This window comes from Ambystoma mexicanum, chromosome 5q (assembly GCF_040938575.1).
Source record: "Ambystoma mexicanum isolate Mex_15411 chromosome 5q, UKY_AmexF1_1, whole genome shotgun sequence".
Classification (NCBI taxonomy): Eukaryota; Metazoa; Chordata; class Amphibia; order Caudata; family Ambystomatidae; genus Ambystoma; species Ambystoma mexicanum.
Genome location: NC_090933.1, coordinates 1,094,965,907 through 1,094,986,616, shown reverse-complemented (window position 1 = coordinate 1,094,986,616; position 20,710 = coordinate 1,094,965,907). Strand labels below are relative to the sequence as shown.

The following is a 20,710-nucleotide window of genomic DNA, read 5'->3' as shown; positions in this document are numbered from 1 at the left end:
GTGAAGCGTGAATATGGGTGAAAGCAACAGCCGCACCAACATAGACTCAAACTTACCACTCGGGGGAACAGGAACGGTGGAACACTTTACATTTTTCTTAAAAATAAGCGCCACACCACCACCTGGGTGACAATGGAGTACTACAGTGGGATAGCATGAAATAAATTTGCGGCAGATGCTTCAGTCAAGCAGGTCTCTGTGATACACAAGATATCAGGGTTGTGGGTGTTCAACAGATCATGAGCATCCAACTTATGTCTTACTAAAGATCTAATATTACTAAGGAGGCCAAACACAGATGAATTGAGAGGCGACGGTACCGTAGAATAGTAGGATGAACTGGATTGCCAATTCAACGGCCAAACAGTGCCCCTAAGGGTTAATTGCAATAAAGCCTCCCTAGAATAGTATCCTACCCTGCAAGCCCCCAGAGAGGGAGCCGTCCAGGCCCCGCCTGGGACACCGACAGGCACAGAATGGCTTGTCTTTTGCGTGCCTTTTGCGCGCATTAGGCGCGCCCACCCGCTGCACTGGCATCTGTTCCAGCACATATATACAAATGGAAAGAGTCAGCTGACTGAGTGAAGTGAAAAGAAATACTCCTAGAGTAAACGCTGTGGCATTAAATCAATAAAAAAAGATAATGCAGGCAAGCAAGCAGCGTAATGCTACAAAGGAAGATTGTGGAAGGGACACCAATAAATCATTCACTTAAAGCAGGTTAAAAGCTGTGAACACAGTCAAAATGAAATGGCAACAATCAATATTATCAGCTCCTCTTACTTCCTGGAAGCCTTCTGACACATCTCATAGCCTCTAAAGAGAAAAGCAAAACCATTCAAGAACGTACCCGGTAATATCCAAAGAGGAAAGAGAAGAAATAAGAAGAGTGCGATCAACAGTGCCAAATGCCACAGAAAGATCGAGAAGAATAAGTATAGAGTAGAACTTAAAGTGGCGAGCAGACAGAAGAAAGTTGGAAACATGCAAAAGGGGAGTTTCAGTAGAATGACAGGGACGGAATCCAGATTGAAGAGGTGATAGAAGAGAATCGAGATTTAGTAAACTAGCAACCTGAGCATATACAGCCCGCACAAGAATTTTAGAAAGGAAAAGAAGAAGTTAAATTGGGTGAAAAAAATGTGCAGGAATTGAGGGATTGAGAGTTGATTTTCTTAAGAATTGGGAGACTAAGAGCATGCTTAAAGATAGTAGGGAAGCATGAATTTGAGAAGGAATCATTAATGAGTGAAGTAAGATAAGGAAGAAGAGTAGGATAGACCTGGGGGGTAAGAAAAGAGGGAAGAGGATTAGAGGGAGACACTGTAGGATACGCACAGCTAAGAAGAGCAGACGTATCAGAATCAGTAAGAGGAGAAAAGGAAGATAAGGATTATGAAGGTGGACTAGGGGAAGAGGAAGGGAGAGACATAGCAGAAGTGAAAGCAGAACACAGATGAACAACTTTAGATGTGAAATAGTTTGCAAAGTCAGGGGCACAAGGCTGCCCCTGGTCTTCTGTGTTGTTGAGGTCCAATCCAGGGTCTCCATGGACAAGGTAAAACATTTTGTTGCACTCCCACTCCCGGGAACGTGGCTGGCACCTAAAGGGTATCCTTCACCTCCAATGGGAAAGAGCCTGGTTTCAGTGCAGCCAGCAGTTGAGGCCTTATTTTACAGCTTTACAGTCTGACTGGCCGTAGGGGATGGTTAGGGGACATACCTCTCCTCTGTACCTGTGTTCATCTCTATGGGAGAGGGCTTTGGAATGAACTGCACTCCCAGCAGGATTCTAGACATGTCTTCTTCTTGGTGGCCAGGAAAGTATCAAAGAAGGAGTGGGAGACCCCTTCCTTATAAAGATAAAAGGCAGAGGGGCTTGAACAACAGCAAGCCTGCTGTAAAGGATGCAATCCCTTTGCCTTCTTGCATCATACCGAGAGTGCTCTCGTTCTGCTTAAGTGGAGGGGACCTGAGCGGAGCACAAGGATCTGATCCTTCATGCCCCAACAAAGTCCTTAATCCTGCTGGGAGCAGAGTCGCTGAAGAGGTCTAGCCAACCCCTCAGGCAGCATCGCAATGCCAGAGAACCAAACGCTGAGAGGCCCAACAAGAATGCCACAGGTGTGAAGGGCCCAAACACCCCAGGCAAAGGCTATGGGTGTCCTAAGAAGGGAACCTCCTGCCGCAGCAGGTGCAGGAACGACAACCAATTATCAGCGGCATATGCTGGTGCAAGGGTGTGGTAGGCTAGCGTATAGCAAAAGAAAATAATTATGGGAAGTAGCTAAAAAAAGAAAAATACATTGCTGCAGGTGCAAGGCGTCAAGCAGTAAAAAGGACTGTTGAGTGAGGCGTGTGGGTGGAGTCAGCATGGGCAGGCATTTATTTAAAGGGAAAGTTTGTATTGCAGTGCAAAAGAGGCTACAGCCCGTTCCCATGGGACGAAGTAGCCCATCAATATGGAAGAAAGGGGGACAGGAAGTAGGAGTATATCTATGATAAGCGGAATCCTGAAAAACAAGAATGAGGTTTAAGTGTGCTGGACATTATATTCTGCAAATTGAGAATTCAAGAAAGGTGCCGGACATTGTATCCCTAAAACAGTAGAACCAAGAAGCGAGCTTAGTGTTAGAACAGTGAGGTTGTATGCATTAGAGTAGGCAATCCATCCCAGTACAAGCAATCCTTTTCAACAGGACCGGATACTTAACTAAGTCTCCATCCTCTCAGTTGCATCTAGCTACGTTTGAGTTGTAGCTGGAAACCCCTAGACCTCTCAGGCATTCATCTAGCCTCAATCTGCTTAGTTTGTCGAGTGTTCTATTGGTCCAACGTTATCACACCAACTAATAACCCTTTCATATAAACACACAAATTCAGTCATAAATCCATCCACACAAGTACACAGAAAGGCAAAACCACACATCCATCACTCCAGGCACTAAATTGTCCAGACAACACTCACACTCAAACATAATCAAACATCCACCCATAAACCTGCAACACATGCAAAAAGAAGCATACATAACCTACATATTCTCACACTAAACCACTGGCTGGCAGGCAGGCATGCACGCACACAGAGACACACATTAGAGAAAACATTTTTGCTTTGACCCTGCTTGATTTTATTTAGCTTTTAATTTGGAAACTAAGCACTAGAGTGTTAAATAAAATACTGGACTGTTGAATAAAATCGTATTTATTAGAAAACAAATGTGGAAGCAGTTTCATGACCTGAGAAAGTATGATTTGCTGGTATAATTCCTCTTATGAAGCAGCACTTTGAGGTTTAGCCGAAGCCGATACCATCACTTTTTGATGCCAACGATACACAACCTGCTCACATCACCCTAGCACAGTAACACTTTTCTGTGTTGAAAAGGTGCAGGAAGCTGACTACATTTAATGCTGCCTTCCCTTCTGTTTATTCTGATTGTCAATTGCTCTCTTCAATGAAGTATCCAGCACCAGGTCTGTCACTTTCATATCTCCATGATCGCACCCAACTTTAGGGCACCTAAGGAAAAAAAATGAAAATCCATCAGTTGCCCTTTCTTGTGCACATTTTGGATAGATCAACTTTGTTTATTTGTTTTTTCCCACAGAGATAAAGTCTGTCAATCTGCCCACTATTTTCCTCATGCAAAGGTGCAATGTATTTACCTGGAACTACACAACTGAGCCTTCCAGTGCATGCAAACTAGTGATCCTTAAACGTTTATTGATATACCTCAGTGATATTTCAATTGGCTTTTTAAAATATTTATTGTGCGTTATAGTTATATAGCAAACCTTTAACACGGATAATATTAAACAAAATTACAATTACTCATAACAAAATTCAAGTACACTTACATTCGGAGAGTTAAAAGATAAAATCACAAGTACAGACAAAATATCCTTTACTTTATAAGAGTCAAATGCAATTCATTATCAAACAATCATATATACAATATGTATTAAAAGTGCCCCGCAATAGTGCTAATAAAGTTTGAGGCCGCAATAGTCAAAGATATCCGTTGACCACTAAAAATATGAAACAAAAAATGTTTGGTATTGTAAGGGTGCAGAAGGAGGAGACTGACACGCAGGTGGCGTGATTGTTCTCATAAACCTAAGGGGGGGCTATCAGTATTGATCATTCCCGCATTGGATTTGATAGTTAAACCAATGCTGACAGGTTCAGCAGATCTGCAGTGTCTCGAGGTGACCAGTCGGAACGGGAAGTATATACTGATTTTCAACATTTAAAACAGGCTAGCTGGGAGTGCACCTATGGAAAGCCTTAAGACCATGTGCCACATGATTACGAAAAGGCAGAATGTTGATAAACATCAACCCTTATTATAGCTATGGGAGAATTTAACGTACAATACGAACCCATAGGAGAATTAGACGGTTTCTGGGATGACCAGCATGTAGTGCTTGGCATTCTCAAATTGGAGTCTGTCAGACCCAGTAGACTCCATTTAGGTGCTATTGAGGTGGCCGGGTCACTGGGTGAGGCTGGGTAGTGCTCTTGTAACAGAAGGGTTTCCCTGGACAAATCTGCAGTAGCTACCTATATAGGGCTACATGGCAGCTCTGGCATAGATTACATCATGATTAGTGCAGCTGACTGGGACATGGTCACCAGAATGGAAGTACTTAAGCGGATGGATAGTGACCATCTTCCATTAAGTTGCATTCTTTGTCCCGGAGGGAATAACAATTCTGGAGGAAGAAGGGGTGGAAGTATGATCACTGTTGCTGTTAATGCCAAGCAGTGGTCAAACGGTCATTAGACTAGAGCGTGATCCTGCTGAGCCTTTATGCACGTATTGATCCCTATATAGTGGTATTTGTCTGGCGGATTCCATGTCTCCCATTTTGGGAGATTTATATACAGATATGGTGAAGAATTTGTCATCCTATTCTTTAAAATCAGGAAGTACAGCCTGGCCAATAAAGGCTGGTTTGATGAGTGATTGTTTTATCAGCCAGGCAGGATCTAATTAATTACTTTAAAAATGCAGTTAAGTTTGACAAGCTCCATTTGAGGCACCTAATTACAAAGCTATGGTGGCCCTTAAGAAGTCACAATACTTTGTGAATAAATGGGATGAGTTACTGTCTTGTAGTGTGATTGGTGATCATGTCAATTTTTGGAGGCTGGTAGGAGGTAATTAATTGAAGTCAGTGGGTCCTGTCTCAAGTCATTTCACCAGCGGAATGGTTTAACAATTTTAGCAAACTTTATAAGAAGGGACAGAAAGAGCCACTTGCATATTCACAGCAGTTGGTTGGGGAGAACTGTGATGAACCTCCATTGAAGTTCTCAACCACTGAAGTTAAAGACGCTATTATTGGATTAGGGCGTGGGAAAGCACCAGGGCCAGATGGAAGAGCCAACCATCTGGGCACCCCTTTTAATGCGAGTGTCTGATTTTGTTGCACGAACGGGGGATGTCCCTCAATTTTGGCATGTAGGAAACATTATCCCCTTGTACAAGAAGAGAGACAATAAGGATCCAGGTAATTCTAGACCAATCTCACTGCTCAACGCGATGGGAAAGGTCAATTCAAAGGTGTTGCTGGCCCGATTGCAGTGTTTTGGATTTGTGAGGGTAATCATATAAACCACCAGCAGGCTGGATTTCAGTCTGGCATTGGCACAATGGAGCAATGCCTTTGACTGTATGCAGTCTTGTCCAAATATATCTCCCTACAGAATAATAGGGTATACGCTATATTTGTAGACTTACGCACAGCATTCGACGGTGTCTCGCAACGCAAGCTGTGGTCAGTGCTGAGAAGCAGGGGTATTCCAGGGCCAATGCATTTTAGTATTCAATCACTTTATACCAATAATGGAGCTTCTGTTAGGTTGGGGTTTGGTGACGAGACCATCAAAACGTTCTCGCTAGAGAGGAGGGTCCAACAAGGGTACGTGTTGGCCCCCCTTCTATTTTGTTTGTATGTGTTTTTGATAATTGAAGAACTGTTAGTGTGTGGTCTTGACCCCCCCCCCCAAACTTGGTTTTGATATATTTCTAGCCTTTTTTGTGCAGACGATGCAGTCTTGTTATCTACTACTCATATGGGTTTAAGAAGTAATTTGAATATTTCTGTTAAAATATGCAATTAACTTTCAGTGGAACTTAACATTGCAAAAACAAAGGTAATGGTGTTTGGTCGCAAACGTAGCAAGAAAATAAACTTAACGATTACTTAGGGGTTAGGTTTGCGGAATATGTATCATGGTCTGCACACTTCACTAAGGCTGTGACCACCTTAGAAAAGTACACCAGCGGAATACACCATTTTCTTAGTACACATGGGAGAGAAGCAATTTCCCCCGTATTAAAATTGTACAAAGCCCAAGGATGGGCATTATCCCTATATGGAGCTGAGGTGTGGGGTTATTGCATGTGTACTCTGATCAAGATGGCTGATGATAAGTTTCTGATGTCTCTATCCATGCAACCAAAGGGATCCGCAATGGCCTGCTTCCGCTGGGAATGCAATCTCATGCCCCTGATTAAAGTAGCCGGTAGCAAGCCATTCTTATTTTGGACCAGATTGTGGTGCATGCCCAAACCCACAAAATAGAGGGAAACGATTATTACCCTACAGAATGTGCCTGGGTCGAGTTCACTCCCATGGCTCAAACATATCCAGCATGGGTTAGCGGATTTGGAGTGGTCAACTTTCTGGTCCAGTTCAGAGGGGCTACCAGTTGGTTAAAAAAATGTGATTAAATTAAAATGTTGTCAAGCTATAACAGGTAACATGAAAAGGGCATCTGCCGTCTTAAAGACTGGAACACCTTACTTATTGTTGAAGCAGACAGAGGGCTCTGAGCCCCATTTAGACTGTATGGTCCTTGGGTATGCATGAGCTTTGTTTTTTCAACTTGTAACTAACACTCTTAAGGCGGCTACTTTTACTGCAAAATAGACCAGTTCCCTATACAAACAATGTAATGTTTGTGGTAACCCAGAAGAAGCATTAGAAAATCTTTTACTTACCTGCCCTGGTTAAAAGGTTCTTAAGAGGTGCTATCTGCTCCCCCTCTTTAAATTAATAAGTATTGTGCATATGGAAGAGGCCTTGGTATATTGTAAAAGTACCAGCAATTTGAACAAAGTTTATTATGTCACAAACTTTGTGCATAGGGTCTGGTTAAGAAGAACTAAATTGATATTGTAAAGCTGTGGAGCATATGAAGGCTTGATTTTATTATCCGTCAATATTAATATTCCTCCTTTTTAATGTTTTATTCTCGTGTTGATGGTATGTAGTGATGATTGGTATTTGTTAATCATGAATTGCATTTTTTTAAATCTGATTTTAATTTGTAAAATATGTATTGATGCTTTTATGGTATTTACTGCCGAATAAAGCTTGTTCAAACACTGATGCTGGAAATACATTGGAGGGACAGAGCCTCCATGTCCTTGTCCTGTACTCCCTTATGTGTGTTCTGTGGTTTCTGCACAGGAGTCCAGTTGGGACTCCTGGCAGTGCAGCTCTTCCTCTTTATGGTTGTGGTGAACAGAGACCCAGGGGATACCCTTATGGCACCCATGGGTGGGGATACAACCCTGTTCCCCTAGTGTATATTTGAGGGCACCTGTGTGTGGCCCACAGAGCAGGGTATGGGCTGGTGGCAGCTCCATGTTGAATCTGACAGGTGCTCCGAGTATCCTCCATTTTGGGATACCCAGGCACTGCCACATGAATCAGTGGATTCCATATAGAAGGCAAGACGGCACCTGTGGCCTCTTCGTTTTTATTACCTGTTACCTTGTGTTTCCTAAAGTCCTGGGAAGCTCTGACTCTATCCCTTCGCCTGACTGTTGGGTGGAAGAAACATATATGGTATTGTACGGAAGTCCAGGCCAGACTGGCTGGAGCCTTCCCAGTGACTGTATGTTGTGGGTAGAGTGTGTGATCAATATGCTTTCTATGTTATGCGTGTCTGGTTTCTGTGTGGATGACACAATGAATGAGACAGCCCTGCTTGAAACTGCCATGAATGCAGTATGGTGTGCTGAAAGGCTGGGTGCTTGCCCAAATCCACATTCCTTGTTATGGGTATCTCGGTGGAAGTGAATAGCCTGGATGCCTGTGAGCTTGATTGGCTGCCTGCCTGTATGAATGCCCTTCTGTCGGATTGGCTGACTGAGCTTTGCTCAGCAGAGTGAATGAGGGACAGATGTGTATATCTGGGGACCTCTCACTTGCCAATGCGTTCACAAGCTGAAGTTGAAACTTGTAGCTGCTTATCCTTGAATCCCAGCTCGAAGAAGAAGAAATGCTGCTGCTTTCCTTTGACCCAATCTAAAAGCCATTGAGTCTGACGAGGACTGATCCAAGAGAGGACCTGGTGATGAAACCTCTCCATGAGCTACGAGGGAACATTGTGCAGAAGCTGATCTTCATCGTGGCCCCCTGGAAGCCAGTCCGGAAAGGCTGTCGACTGGAGACTTGGTTCGTCAAGAAATCTTGAAGTAAAATACCAGGACATCAAGGCAGTCGATGGCCATTGCCATCGACAGGGGTACAGAGGATTTCCGTAACTGCTTGAAGCCAGTCGACTCGTGTTTCCCAGAAGCGGGGATGGCTCGACACCGTGCTGCTCGATGACCGCAGCTGCAATGCTCCACCTTGCCCAAGAACATTGAACGAAGGGCTCCCTTGCCATCACCAGTGAATGCTTTGTCCCGCCAGAGAAAGTCAAGGTCGTCGACGAGCTAGGAGAATCTGCTGGTGGGTTTCCCACCACCCAAAGTCCACAAAGATACTGACAAGTGAAGATCTGAAATACAGCTGTGGTCGAGTCCCAATCGTCGACGCCGACACCAGACGCTTGTTGCTGGGCCTACGTTCTTCACCAAGTCTTCTTTGCAGCACCAAACTCTTTGCATCGAGGTGCACTGCACGCCTCATCTTCAAAGGACATCCACGATTGATCGTCGACGAGCACTGCGAGGATCGGAGCTGCTGTCTCGAAGCCAGTGTTCACATTTCTTTGAGTAATCTCGACGTCCTGTGGCTCCTGCTTTAAAAGGGAGTCCACTCTTGATGGATCCGTCAACGAACTGAAGAAGCTCTTCTAACTCAGGTACATTGGGGTAGTTGAACATTTTGACCAGGAAACAAGACTATTTCAACATTAACCGACTGGGCTGGTTAATACTCTTTATTACAGGTTGCCCAGGTGGGGGGGATCCTCACCCAGAATGGTGTCTTAGTAGCTAGAGGACCATTCCTCCATTGTTTTATCTAACTTGCCTTCCTATGATCTATGCTGAAACACTGATATATGATTTGTATGCAATTATAACTGTCAGCAGTTGATGCATTTTAAAAGGAGTCAATAGCTAAGTGTGGTACCACATACACACTGTAGATATTTGCCATATTAGAATTGCCAGAGTACAAAGTGTGTTATGAATTGATGTATATATCTTGAACCTTATTTATATATAAAAAAACTGTTAGCACATACCAGTGTGTGGACATTCTTTTGTGGGGTGTTTGGGAACTACACTGTACTTAAGACCCAGCCCACATCACCTCCTGAGAGTTTAAGCCTTGATTAACCCGTCCATACTACCATATAGACAATCTTGGCTGGGCCGCTCTGTGCTTTTACTGTGCCATATAGAGGGCAGGAGTACAGATACCCCCCTCCAGTCTTTACAGTGGTGGCAGCGGTGGGATGCTAATGGTTTTAAGAATCAGTGTGTAACCTTGCCACCTACAAAATATCCACACTATGTTAATTTGAGGTTTTTAGTTGTGTACTAGGATAACTACATTACAAGCAATGGAATATATTGCAAATGGTAAATTGAACCGGATGAGCTTAGAGGCTCTACAAAGTGCTTGTGACGCCAGGGAGTTAGACTTTGAGGATAAGTCTAGGACTGGGCTGATAGCTGCCCTGGTGGACTAACAGACAAATTGCGATGCTCTGGATGAAGGGTTGTGAAACCACTGAGGACCCTATCCCTGGGGTTATTACTGAATCTGTTTCGGGGATTGTCCCCTCTCCTGTTTGTCTATTCCAAAACCCAGCATTGTTTCTTCAGGAAATACCTTGGAAATCGAATGGCCTTTGAATATAAAAAGTTGAAAACTGAAGACGAATTGAAGAAAGAGAAATTGGCACAGCAAGTGACCATTCCAAAATCCATGATGTTGATAAAAGAGAATGGGCTAAGTGTTTGTGAAGTAGAGTGCCTCAGACTGGTTATGACTGTATTCTGAAACTGAGTGTGGAAGAAAGGGGTCATTATGAGATCATGAAAGCTGCTTTGATTGCCAAGTTTGGCAAGACACCCACCCAGTACCATAAATGTTCAGGGATTATAAAGAGAGAAAGAATGTGTCTTGGGTTGACTGGGTGAGTGCTGAGCATATGAACATGATGGTATGGATTGATGGAAACAAGGTGAAAACTTTTATTGAATTGTCCCACCTTTTGTTTTTTGAGCATTTTTCTGAAGCCCTGTTCACCAGAGCTGTGTTAGTACATTGCTGACCAGAACATTGTGGATCCCTTTAAGCTGGCCAGGCTGGCTGACAAGTGGGTCTCCCACCGGGTGTCCTCTAAGGAACCCAGTTGGAAGGACAAGGTCAAAGAGAAAGGGAAAGGGTCCTCTCAGAAGTCTGAGGAGTCCCAGAAGCAATCGCAGTCGAGTAAACCAAAACCTCCCTCTCCTAAGAACCAAACATCTAGTGGGGATAAGTCTTATGGGGGTAGGAGCGAGAGTAACAGTTCTCCTGCAGTAAAGCAGGCTCCCAGTGGACCCAGTACCAGACCTTGCATTGATGGCACTTGTTGGGACTGTGGGATTGTAGACCACAAAAAGGGTGATCTCAAGTGTAAAGGTAAGGCACTTGTCCAGGCTGTCAGCCTGACCTACCCTTGTTCATGCCTGAAGTGGAGGCCACTGTCCTCCCATCCTCTACAGGAATCACATTTGGTGCTCCTGCAGAGATTTCCCTAGTGTCCCTTTGGGTCTGGGACCAGTACGCAGAAGTACTGGCTACTATCCCACAAAAAACCCACAGATTTTTGAGAAGTGTCCTCCTGAATGGCCAGCCTTCTACTGGTTTGAGAGACACTGGGGCAGGTCTGACAGTGGTGGACACGACCCTGCGCATGCCAGAGGACTATGTAGGTGCTCCTCTGAGAACTGCCAGGTTAGCTGGTGAGCCTCCCAAATTATCTCCTGTAGCCCTTGTCACCATCACGATTGCAGACAAGACAGCAAACCTTCCTGTCCTGGTTCAGAACAATGTGCCTGCCAACATATTGTTGGGGAATTATCTAGGGTTGATTGCAGATGGACTACTCCTGACTGCTGCTCAGTCACTAGCTCTCAGGTTACTCAGGGTTTGACTGGTAGTCAGTTACCCATGCCCAAGGGGTAACCCAAGGCGAGAAGGAAGAGCAAGAGGACTGCCTTCTCTAGCAGCACCCACTGGGATTCAGGCTCTTGACGGGCTGGGTCCAGTGGTAACCTGAGACTTAACTCCTGAGGGAGAAGAGCCAGACGACCCTCCTGCGGAAGAGGTGCTCAACCCATAGGATCACCCTGACCTTCAATGCCTAATGGTTGAAAGTGGGGCCCTCTTGGGGAAACTTCTACAAGGGTCAGAGAGAGTGCCAATCTCTCGAGGGTCTAAGAAAAGAGGCCCATGCCCATGCACAAGGTGAAGTGCCTAGGTCGTTCAAGATTTATTGGGAGGGTGAGCTCCTTTGTAGTGAGCCCACTAAGCTTGAACCTACTGCCCTCAAGAGGTTAGTGGTACCCAAGTTTTACAGGCCCTTCCTGTTAGAGGTGGCACATGAGGTGCTCTTAGCTGGTCATCTTGGGACCAAGAAGACTAAGCAAAGGCTCTCTGCACATTTCTACTGACCATGGATGGGAGTAGAAGTGGAGTCCCATTGCCGGACCTGTCCCACTTGTCAGTTGTCTGGCAAGACTGGAGGCAGTGTCACGGCCCCACTGCAGCCTTTGCCAGTGGTTGGCACACCTTTTGAGAGGTTTGGCATCAACATTGTCGGTCCCCTACACCCTCCCACGTCCAAGTAGACACTGGTTCATCCTGGTCCTGGTTGATCATGTCACTAGGTACTCTGAGGCGATACCCCATTAGACCATTACTGCCATGATGGTTGCCAGGGCTCTCTCCTGGGCATTTTTGCCAGAGTTGGATTCCCTAAAGAGGTGGTCTCTGACAGAGGATCCAACTTCATGTCTAGTTACATGCAAGCGATGTGGAAGGAATGCGGAGTAACATCAGTTCTCCACCGCCTACCATCCCCAGACCAATGATCTGGCTGAGAGGTTTAATAAGACTCTCAAGGGCATGTCGGGTGCTTTGGAAGAGCCTCTAAGGAGGAAATGAGATCTCTTCCTGCCATGATTGCTGTTTGCTTATTGAGAAGTGCCTCAAGAGGGTGTTGGTTTCAGCCCCTTTGAGCTTTGCTTTGGACATCCCGCGAGGGGGTCCCCTTGCCTTAGTAAGAGAAGGTTTGGAAGCTGTGGGATGTATTGTCCCACTTTTGCTCTGCTATGCTGCATCACTGTGTTATGATGGTGCCAGAAATAGCAAAATGGCGCAAAACCCTTGTGCGTGCCAAAACCTCTGAAAATCGCGCTTTGCAACGCACAAAAAGATGGTTGCCTAATCTGCCACACATGTTGTCAGTGGGGGAACAGAGCTCTCACTCCTGGAATATGTCACTGGGCTCCACAACAATTGAAAATGGAGTACAGAAGGAAAAAGCAGTGCTTTGCTAAATGAAACCCAAAATCTTGCTTTAAATCCCCTTTTCTTTGTTGCTGAAACTTCAGAATGCCGGTACAGAACACCCTTAAACATCCAAAATTCTTACTCGGTGCTACAATTCACTTAGTTTAAGAAATCATTGTGAACTTGCAAGGTCCTGAAAAGCTGAAAGCATAAAGAGATTTCCACAGCAAAAGTGGCCTGTCTGTGGATGTCAAAAATCTCTGTGCAGCAGAGAGCTGCTGTGATGACAGCTGCCTGCCTGATTAAACTTTAACATGTATAAACTGGAAATCAAATGTTTGCAATCTAAGAGGCCTGTCACTGATAGTAACCCATCTTGTAACTGTTTTGATCCCATGGTTTAAAATCTTGAATGAGAATTTTAGCTGTGATTTGATACAAGTTTGTTTTATGCAAAAGAAAAATTCAACAGAATTAACAATTAAAATAAGCCTGGCTGAAGCTACCAAACTGGAATAACAGATTTTCTCATACAGAAGCGTTAATTATGGGGCGGGAAAGAACCTGGTCTACAGAGGCAAGAGGAACAATGACCAGCTGCAGTTAAGGAAATGTGAGGTGTGAAGGCAGTCGTAAATGGCCTCTGCGAGGAGCAAACAGGGAGGAGACTGCTCCTGGACTGCAGGGAGACAAAAAGAGGCGGACCCAAACAGCCATCTGTGACTGAACATTAACAAAGAACCTTTTTTTAAAGACTTATTACTTGCCAGTCAAAATTGCGAAAAATATAAAAGTAATAGATTTGTGAATCTAAATTTTGGCTGCACGTTTCAAGAGGCGGCAAAATCGTGTGACATGTTCTGGAAAGAAATGGCAAGAAATGTGATTTTACGCAAAATATATTTCCGCTAGAATTGTGAAACTTTATACACTCATGCCTGTGTTAAACACGCACACTTGTAGAAATTTGCTGATAAATTGGACATGGTGTTCCTGGTGAAAAGGGCAACATTCTGTGAAAAGCAGAGACAAGATCCCACAGCTACAGGGTTTTTAGGAGTAGCTGCTATGTAAAATATGTAATCTGTATATGTGATTGTTATAGAGGTTGCACATGTGTAAATAGGTATTGTGCCAAACGTAGATATTGTGTTTCAGGGTCTAGGGGTGGATTCTCAGCCTCATAAAATCACACCATAAAGGTGACACTCTGTTTCTCTCCTATCAAGGCAGAGAGTAGACTCTGACCCAATCGCCTGTCAAAGGGGTGTGCTTAGGCTAAACCGGCCCATACACACACCCTTTATGACATCCGTTCATAGCATAAATGGGGACAGCTCACCACTCAGGAGGACAGACAGATTCACTCACTATCCTGATGCTGGCGGAGCACCCTGCTGCTGAACTCTACATCTTCCCTGCTCCAGACTCCAGAAACTTGGCAAAGCAGAAACTCAAATTCCAGAACCAGAACCCCACAAAACTAAGGGGAAGCATCATAATACAGCCAGGCTGCGCTGTACTGCTTGCCTGCTGAAAATCAATATCATCATAACCAAGAAGGGCAGATCCCATCCAGTCCTTTGCCGTGCTGTGACCAGAGTGCCTTGCATATCCAGTCCAGTCCTGTGCCGTGCTGTGACCAGAGAACCTTGCTGATCCTGCCCAGTACAATGTGCCCAGCTGTCTGTCCTAAACCAGATCCTATCCCCTGACCAGAACCGACGATTCCATTTGAAAACATATCCAGTGAGTATCTATAGGAAGAAACGTGTCACTGGCATATGTACTTTGCATAGTCAATCCCTATCTTAAACCCATCCTATCTTGTATTCAGAACCTGTATTGTTGGGAATATTTTTGAATTGTCTGAACTCTCTATCCAACCATCCTATCTTCCTCCTGTAGTAGTATTGCTAAAACTATCTTTGTGCTGATCTTTTCTCATCTGAAGAAGGCAGGTTTCCTCCACAGGCAGTCATTCTCATCAAGTGACTGTGTTCCTGTGTGATATTCGTTTTGTTCATAGTCATCCTCTAAGAAACCCTTTTGTCATTTTAAAAGTGCATTCCTGTTTTCCATTCTTGCGCCTATCTCGAAAAAAAGCCCTCTACTAAAACGTATATATCTCCCTCAGTTTTTGTGCTAGGAACAGAATTCCAACTTCTGCTTGTAGCTAACATCCACAGCTTTAATTCACACCTAATACTGCATTCCATCGGTTCCCCGTTATCGCGAATATTGCGCAGTGAAAAGTTTCCAGCAAATTTTCATTTTGGGAAATTCTTACACGTGTAGAACAGCTTTTAATTGCTTCCGACTTGAATTTTAAGATTTCAAATTGTTTCTTGGTATTAAATCATTGCTTGTGTTTGTGTGCAACTATCCAAAGTGGCTCCCATAAGATGTTATAACATTTTCAGCAATTCTGACCATATTTGGTGTTTTTGCCCAGTCCATTCTAAGGATAACTTTAAAAGCCAATCTGACAGCTTGACAGTCAATTCCGTTTTCTCTTGTGTTTGAAAGGGGGAAAGTGTGATTGATAGTCTGTTTGATTTTGCCATTCCTGAATACCTGCTCTCCTCCTATCTCTTTACATTACCTACTGGGGGGCTGAGGGGTGTGCAGGGGGAACCTTTAACCACAGTGCTATCCAATCTGAAACCACACACAAGTATTATTTTCTGTGCTGAATTGTTTTGCTCACTACCTACTCCTTGTGTATTAAAGAGGTTATTCAGAGTTACATCACCCCATTGGCGATTGTTGTGTACATATTAAGACATATTGTGATAAAATCTTAAATACATAAAAATCTTTACCTTTGCAAACCAGCCCGATTCCTGGTTCAGTGTGACCGGGGGGGTTCCAGGAGAAGGGCGTGATATGAGTGGTATATCGTTCAGAATAAAGAACCTTTGGACAAAAATAAATAAGGATTTCAGTTGTGCACTACATGCTAGGCGTTGACTTGGGTGTATGCCGGATTGAAATCACGTACAAAGCCACCCCACCAGGTCCTGCCTAGCAAGTGGAGGACTATGTGTTAGGCCTCAGATGGAGGATGGCACAGATGATTGGCCAGGCTCAGCGAATCCTAGGGAAAGCCAAGAATTAAACAAGTACGGTCATGACCTTAAGGCCTCACAAGTGGATTGGACTCCAGGACAGCAGATCCTTGTGAAGTAGCCTACCAAGCCTCGAGTTTTGGCAGATAAGTGGACTGGACCCCTCAGGATAATCTCCAAGATGGGCAAAGTCAACTATTTGGTTGACATGGGAGTGCCTGGGGTAGCCCCTCAGGTATTTCACGTTAACCGGCGCAAGCCATTCCACAGGCGAGAGGAAGTCTGTCTTCTGCTAGCTTCAGAGCAAGAGGATAATGAGAGTGAGCCCCTTCCCGAATTGCTACATAGCAACCCTCAGGAGGGCTGAGTGGAGGGAGTACATCTCTCTCCAGATCGGATACCAGAGCAGCAGAGGGCCTGCAGGACTTTGCTCCGGCAGTATGCCCCTCGGTTCTCACTGACACTAGGACTCAACGCCGGGGTGCAGGCAGGAAATTGACACTGGTGACCGTGTACCTGTCAAAAGCAGATGCTATCAAATGTCAGATACTGTTAAGGACCACATCCAGGCTGAGGTCGCCAAGATGTTGGATCTGGGTGTAATTAAACCCTCAACCAGTCCCTGGTCCGGTCCTTGTCCCAAGTCAAGTTCCTAGGCAGGTACCAAGGATTGGAGGTTCTGTGTGGACTACTGAGGAGTCAATGCCGGCACCAAAACGGACACGCCCCCATTGCTCAGGGCTGATGAGCTCGTGGACACCACAGGTGCTGCCAAATTTGTAAGCACCTTTGACCTTACCTCAGGCTTTTGACAAATAGCTCTGACGGACCAGGCCAATGAAAAAACTGTGCTCTCAGCAACCGAGGGGCTCTACCAGTTTAGAGTCATGCCTTTCGGGTTGAAGAATGCACCTGCCACCTTCCAAAGATTGATCAATCATGCACTCAGTGGGCTGGAGGCCTTTTGTGTAGCCTATCTAGACGACATTGCTGTCTACAGTTCCACCTGGGAAGAGCATTTGACTCATTTGGATAGGGTGTTGCAGGCTTTGCGAAGGGCTAACCTCACTATCAAGGTCACCAAGTGCCAGATAGCTCAGGGGAAAGTCACTTGCCTTGGTCATGTGATAGGAGGAGGTCGAATCCAACCTCTCCCCAATAAAGTACAGGATGTACATGACTGGGAGACTACCACTACTCAAACCCAGGTGAGAGCTTTTTTTTAGCCTCACTGGGTATTACCAGAACTTCATAGCAGACTATGGAACCATAGCTACCCCTCTGACAGCTCGGACATGACCCAGGCGACCGAGGAAGGTTAATTGGACTGAAGACTGTCAGAGGGCCTTTGTTGGCTTGATGGAAAGTCTGTGTAGGGCACCTGTGTTGCAGCAAACCCTTTATTGTTCAAACTGATGCCTGTCACACCGGAATTGGAGCTGTCTTGTCCCAGTTAGATGACAAAGGAGGGAACATCCTATCATATTCATCAGTAGGCAACTCAAAGGCAGAGAACTTAGGTGGGCTCGTTTTGAAATGGAATGTTTCAGTATAGTTTGGAGCCTTAGGTGTTTTAGGCCCTACCTTACAGGGTCTACCTTCAAGGTCCAGACTGACCATAAGCACTTAAAGTGGCTTATGCAGATGAAGGGTGAAACCCCTAAACTGCTCAGGTGGTCCTTTAGCCTGCAAGGGCTAGACATCACTATTGAGAATAGACCAGGGAAGAGTCATGATAATGCAGATGGCCTTTCCAGAAGGTATGTTGACTGTCTAGAGGAGGGTTTCAATCACGTGGGAGAATAGACTGCCCTAACCTCAGTCTGGGGGGTGACTGTGATGCTGGAAAAGCAGTGGAGGCACAGGGCCTCGATGTCCTTGTCCTGTACTCCCTTATCATGTGTGTTCTGAGTTTATTTCTGCACAGGAGCCCAGTTGGTACGCCTGGAAGTGCAGCTCTTCCTCTTTTTGGTTGTGGTGAACAGAGACCCAGGGGATAGCCTTACGGCACCCATGGGTGGGGGTACAACACTGTGCCCCAAGTGTATATTTGTGGGCACCTGTGTGTGGTCCACAAGCAGGATATGGGCTGGTGGCAGCTCCATGCTGAATTTGACAGGTGCTCCGAGTATCTTCCATTTTGGGATACCCAGGCCCTGCCATAGGAATCAGTGGCTTCCTGATAGAAACCAAGAGGCCACAGGGCCATCTTGTCTCCTATTACCTGTTACCTTGCTTTTCCCAAAGTCCTGGGAAGTCCTGACTTTGTCCCTTCCCCTGAGTGGCTATTGGGTGGAAGAAACGTATATGGTATTGTGGGGAAGTCAGGCCAGACTGGCTGGAGCCTTCCCAGTGACTGTATGTTGTGGGTACACCCTTGTGGTAGGACCTGTCTGAATAGAGTGTGTGACCAATATGCATTCTAAGTTGGGTGTCTGGTTTCTGTGTGGATGACACATTCTCGATTATCCGACCAATGAAGCGGCTGTATGGTGAGGCTTTCGCCGCCACTTTCTCGCCCCACTCCCCCTTTGGCCGACTCACACCCTGACACAGCCCTTTCCATGCTCCACTCTGCTATATCTGATACTCTTGATGTTCTTGCCCCTTGAAAGCAACAAAAGCCTGGTTTTGTGTTAATCAGCTTGTAGCAAGAAAATAAAGGATGCGCGTGTGCCGATGAGACGCGTAAGACAGAGGACAATGATTTGAATGCTGGCAAAAGGTATACAAAGTAACAGAGTGGTCTTGCAAAGGTGAGTCGCACATTTTAAAGTCTCAGTGAAGTGTTTTGTTTTTATAAGAAAGTAACCACATGAGATATTTGTACTTTGATAAATGAAAAGCGGGAAATTAAAGCAAGAAAGTAACTGAATGAGATATTTGAACTTAGAAGGAATATGAAGATTATAAACCATTGAGAGTGTAAGTAAAGAGCACATGAACTGTGAAAGATGCCAAGACGGCAGAAGTGAAACTACAAGTACCGAGAAGCATTGGTGTTATGAACATTGCGGAGTGTGAAAGTGTTGAAAGGAAGTCGAAATGGTCATGCAGAGCTCTATGTAAAATCCTTGTAGTCTCGAAAGTCTTCACACTTTATACTGTCGAAGGATAAAACATGGGGAAGGGAACCCCCACAAAGAGAAAAGACAGGCTTGAGCCCGGCACAGTGAAAGCCTGTATTGAATTGTGGGAAAGTGAAATACAAGAACAGTTCTAAAGATTAGTGGTAAGGCGGACAACGCTCAAAGGTTTTCTTAATAGACTGGTAAGAGCTTGAAGCCCAAGCCTGAACTGTTGAACTGCACCAGAGAGCCAGAGTGTGCAAAGCTGACATTGTGCCTTCCACCTATCCTTTTTATGAAACTCTTGAGACCTTGTGCTGCTGACCGTGGGTAAGGGAGTTGTTACATGAGCCATTCTGAAATTTCTGTTAGGACACTATTTTTCCTTTTTTGTATTCCCTTTACACATTTGTTATTGAGGAGGGCAAGGTTAGGTTTTCTTAGTATAGGCCTTTTTATGTTGACTAGACTGAGTTGGACTGCTTTATTGTTTATTTAATAGTCTAGACTACTCCCATTATAGAATTAGGGCCAGTTAAAAATTACACCAACCCCAGCAAATTATAAAAAAAAGTTATCAAAACTTTTATCCATTGTGTCTGTGTCTACTATTGATACCATGCCTTCCTCACATAATGAACATTACTAGTTTTTTTGTGCATTTTAGTCAACATTATGACTATTTTTACACAAAGCACATCTCATACAAATAAGAGAACCATAAAACAAGAACATATATGATGAACATTGTTTATTTCATCACCTATTTACCTGAAGGGCTGGGAACTTTTCTGTTTGTTTGAACTACCATGAACCCTTTACTTTGGAAAGAGATCATCCTTACACAGTTGGTTTAAGTAATTAGTGTTAGGGACAGTAGTAGGCTTTTGAGACACGACAGAGACAGACCCTTTTACTTTTAGACATTCTGACGATTTCACTAGTGTTTTCTTTGAGGCAGGGAACCCCCTCTTAGCCTCAGGGATAGAGAGGCCTTTTTCCAATTCTTTCTTGATTAATAAAAGTCTATACCCAGAAATATGCTACCATTGTCTGAGCCTTACTTCTGCACCCTTACATAATCTACAAAGCTAGCAATGGTCTTGCTCCTCGGTACATGCCTAATTGTATCTCAGTTTACACCATCTCGCCCACACCCCGATCCTGCTGCGCACTGAACCACACCAACCCATACCCTCCCTGTGCCCCCTCTCACTTCCGCTCTTTGTAAGTCACCTGTTTTCTTACATACATTGTGTTTGTTGGTTTTGTCCCTGGTATATGTCCTAATTCTTACACCGTCCTAAACTGGCTCACTACTACTGTTATGCTACTGTACAGGCACCCTTTGTGGGAATGCTTCCACCATCTGTAGAGATGGAATTTTAAGTCTTTTCTGATTGTAGTTGACACCCCTGTTCTTCAAATAAATAGGAGATGCCCTCCGATTGTTGAAAACCAGAGGATAAAACGTCTACAGTATCCGACAAATCTCTGGAATGCCTTCAGTTCCTTCTTTGACACGTGCAGGCAACTTCTCTAGACAGTGGCTACCTTTCCTGATTGTGGTCTTACTAGTCCATTACAGTGTTCAAAGCCTACGCATTTGACTGTAGTGTATGCCAGATAACATTTTGCTGGATTGGCTGCTAATCCCCTTCCTTAGGGGTTGAGCTACTAAAAGTAGAGGTCTTCTATAGGTCTTCCAGGTTTTAATGTATGCAATGAGGTCATCAATGTGTGCTTCTGCATATTCATGTGGAATCCATAAGCTGCTGAGATGTGGCTTAGGACGGATGTGTGCCA

General features: G+C 44.7%; 1 protein-coding gene across 4 annotated transcripts in view; it reads right to left on the bottom strand.

Annotated features, from left to right (window-relative positions):
• Positions 1-3,187: 3,187 nt before the first annotated feature.
• NSMCE2 (NSE2 (MMS21) homolog, SMC5-SMC6 complex SUMO ligase) overlaps positions 3,188-20,710 on the bottom strand; it is a 933,269-nt gene continuing 915,746 nt past the window's right edge. For all 4 annotated transcript variants that reach the window (XM_069621620.1, XM_069621621.1, XM_069621619.1 and 1 more), the window contains exon 7: positions 3,188-3,523. In XM_069621620.1, coding sequence (XP_069477721.1) covers positions 3,409-3,523 — 115 coding nt within the window. In that variant the 3' untranslated portion in view covers positions 3,188-3,408. The remainder of the gene's footprint in view (positions 3,524-20,710) is intronic.